The 3789-nt window shown below is 44.8% G+C and overlaps 1 protein-coding gene across 1 annotated transcript in view; it reads left to right on the forward strand.

Annotated features, from left to right (window-relative positions):
- The first annotated feature begins 711 nt into the window (after window positions 1–711).
- The window catches only part of LOC129859953 (Krueppel-like factor 7), a 73387-nt gene continuing 70309 nt past the window's right edge, over window positions 712–3789 (forward strand). The window contains exon 1 of the mRNA XM_055930228.1: window positions 712–1189. Coding sequence (XP_055786203.1) covers window positions 1088–1189 — 102 coding nt within the window. The 5' untranslated portion in view covers window positions 712–1087. The remainder of the gene's footprint in view (window positions 1190–3789) is intronic.

Consider the following 3789-nt stretch of genomic DNA (forward strand, 5'->3'; position numbering starts at 1 on the left):
ACTCCAAATGGTTAACGTAAGGGTTAAGGTTTGGGACAGGCTTAAAAGAAAAGTCTCAAAAATTACTTTTATCACTGGATTCAAACATTCAACTTTCTGCACAGTAGCAGATGCTTACACCCCCATTCTCCATCCCCAACACCCAAACAAAACGAAACCTACTTAAAAGGTAACAGCGCTCACAATTGCCCCTAGTGGCCTTTTCCCACGTCATTTCCGGACTTCCTCAGACATGGATGGATGTCGAATACTGACTTGTATCATGGGTGACCTGGTGCCTTCAAAGCAAACTCCAAGGTCTGTGTTTGTCTTTCTAAATTCTTTGGTCTACTACTCTAGTCACACGTAGAGTATATGGTTATTGTGTAGGCCTATAACCGAATATAGCCTGGTGTCCCTGTCTATTCGAGGAGCCCACGAAAACGACTAGACGTTTGTGCTCTAACTTATTTTAGTAGACAGTCCGAGATGAGCCGCTTATAATGTCTATTTAGCCTCGGATAAATAGCTCACCTTTCAAACGTATATATGGCTTGAGTGACAGGGAGGGAGAGCCTATTGAGGTCCAATGATTTGCATATCTCCTCCTCTTTACACACCTTAACCTGTCAAATCTCCACGTTGGCGGGATCGTCAAAGCCATTTACCTTATATAGCCACGCACGAAGTTGATTGACAGTATGTACACGCCCCTCCACTCGCTACTCTCCTCCCCGTTTGTCTTGCGATGCCTGTAGCCTACTACCATCCTGCCCGAACATGTTCCTACGGAAGCGGAGCGCTGGGGAAAAGCGTAGTGGGGATGAGCAAGGTTACTACCTAGCAATAGCCTACGGATACACATGGAGCCTCCATCATATCTGCAGGTTTGCGTCTCTCACCAAGTCTAAACTCGTTCATTAGAGTCTCCAGCAAATAATGAAACTATATATTTCCTTCTTTCGGATCAGTTTATGTTTCTTTCTATGCATAATATTTCCTGATAGGACTGGCATGAACGTGGATTTGGACATTTGATTTGGCATAGCCGGATTCCTTTTTTTCGTGGAACAGTCTCCTTTCTGCGCTCCGCACACAGAGCATCATCATGGACGTTTTGGCGAATCACGGTATTTTTCAGGAACTCCAGCTCGTGCATGACACCGGCTACTTCTCTGCGATGCCTTCGCTGGAGGAGAACTGGCAGCAGGTGACTATAGAGTTTCGATCGTTAGCTATATCAATCGTTAACTGTAGCTATATTGCTGATGGCGGTTTGGCAAAGCCACCGAAGTGCGCTCGAATCACTGACATAGGCGTCAACTTTCCTCCAATACCTTGCATCACAAGTTCAGAGAGAGAGGTACTATAGCCTACATGTAATAGTAACTTGTCAAATAGATGAGTCTATTGCAATTACATCTTCATACTAGGCAATTCAATCTGCACTGATGTATTGTTACGCTATTGTTAAGAATATTACCCTGTGTGATTAACTTGAAGCATGGGGTCTAATATGAACAGTGTCGCAATGTAAACTTGTACTAAGTATGATTGTGTTATGATATTAGATCCTACCAGCGGAGTGCTGTTCTGTGTTGAGCCGAGCCCAGGTTGTTATTCGCTGCCGCTAATGTATCCTTCACCGGTGCGCATGGGCTCAGCTGTCAAAAGCAATTAGGGAAAAGCGGTCATAATTTCGACAGGGAAGATGTCGATCTCTGAATAATAAAAACAGTGCTTTGTACATAAATAATACATCTGCTTCCGTCGGATTGCTTGTTTTGAAACCCTCGGCGGCATGAGGCGAGGAGGTTCCCCATTCAAATGCATAATGTATTAACGCAGATGTATAGGGTTGCCGTTCGAGATAAGCAAGTGGTCTTTTTACAAGATGCTGTGGAAATGGGGGATAAGAAGAGGGGGATTATAATGAGGGAATGATATGGTCCAGGAGTCAAGCCTCGGGGTTTCCGAGTCACATTGTGTCATAGTTTTTATTAGCACAGGCTCTATGGTGAAATGTCACGCCGGAGGACACATGGTGAAACCAACGTACTGCTCTGCTCTCCGTAGGGCTGCGGGCGTTATTCAACACTGGTCTGGTGGGAAGTAAACTGTTTCACTTACAATGCAAGACAACATATATACGTTCCGTTTTCTCTATATGCATAAAGTCTCGATGTTTCTTGTTTTACGCGGTGCGTGTAAAGACATTTAAAGAACCACGCGGTTTCCATGCCGCATGCCATCCACCTGCACTGATGGAAGCGGTTTGGGATGATCATTTTCGCCACCAGCATCGCTGGGCTGCAGGCAACAGCAGTGCATGGTAATTTGATGCCGACTACTTGTGCCAGTAGAGTTGTTGTCTGTAAATGAAGGATAGTGGTCAGTCAGTGGTCCATGACCATGGCTCTACCCTCTCTAGTCACCTTCTTAATTGGCTTCCCGCTGTCAGCCACTCAAACATCCAGACTTAACTCAAGATCACTGTCCAGTCACACACCAGATATTACTGCAGTCAGTTGAAATACTATGTAACCATTGATAAATGTCATATTACTGTATTACTGACATGGCTCTGCCCTGGCCTGGAGAATAAAACCTGTCATCAATCTGGTAGAATTCTGGCCTGGAGAATAAAACCTGTCATCAATCTGGTAGAATCCTGGCCTGGAGAATAAAACCAGTCATCAATCTGGTAGAATCCTGGCCTGGAGAATAAAACCTCATCAATCTGGTAGAATCCTGGCCCGGAGAATAAAACCTGTCATCAATCTGGTAGAATCCTGGCCTGGAGAATAAAACCTGTCATCAATCTGGTAGAATCCTGGCCTGGAGAATAAAACCTCATCAATCTGGTAGAATCCTGGCCCGGAGAATAAAACCTGTCATCAATCTGGTAGAATCCTGGCCTGGAGAATAAAACCTGTCATCAATCTGGTAGAATCCTGGCCTGGAGAATAAAACCTGTCATCAATCTGGTAGAATCCTGGCCTGGAGAATAAAACCTCATCAATCTGGTAGAATCCTGGCCCGGAGAATAAAACCTGTCATCAATCTGGTAGAATCCTGGCCTGGAGAATAAAACCTGTCATCAATCTGGTAGAAATCTGGCCTGGAGAATAAAACCTGTCATCAATCTGGTAGAATCCTGGCCTGGAGAATAAAACCTCATCAATCTGGTAGAATCCTGGCCTGGAGAATAAAACCTGTCATCAATCTGGTAGAATCCTGACCCGGAGAATAAAACCTGTCATCAATCTGATAGAATCCTGGCCCGGAGAATAAAACCTGTCATCAATCTGGTAGAATCCTGGCCTGGAGAATAAAACCTGTCATCAATCTGGTAGAATCCTGGCCTGGAGAATAAAACCTCATCAATCTGGTAGAATCCTGGCCCGGAGAATAAAACCTGTCATCAATCTGGTAGAATCCTGGCCCGGAGAATAAAACCTGTCATCAATCTGATAGAATCCTGGCCCGGAGAATAAACCCTGTCATCAATCTGGTAGAATCCTGGCCTGGAGAATAAAACCTGTCATCAATCTGGTAGAATCCTGGCCCGGAGAATAAAACCTGTCATCAATCTGGTAGAATCCTGGCCCGGAGAATAAAACCTCATCAATCTGGTAGAATCCTGGCCTGGAGAATAAAACCTGTCATCAATCTGGTAGAATCCTGGCCCGGAGAATAAAACCTGTCATCAATCTGGTAGAATCCTGGCCCGGAGAATAAAACCTCATCAATCTGTTAGAATCCTGGCCTGGAGAACAAAACCTGTCATCAATCTGGTAGAATCCTGGC

This window comes from Salvelinus fontinalis, chromosome 7 (genome assembly GCF_029448725.1).
Source record: "Salvelinus fontinalis isolate EN_2023a chromosome 7, ASM2944872v1, whole genome shotgun sequence".
Taxonomy (NCBI): Eukaryota; Metazoa; Chordata; class Actinopteri; order Salmoniformes; family Salmonidae; genus Salvelinus; species Salvelinus fontinalis.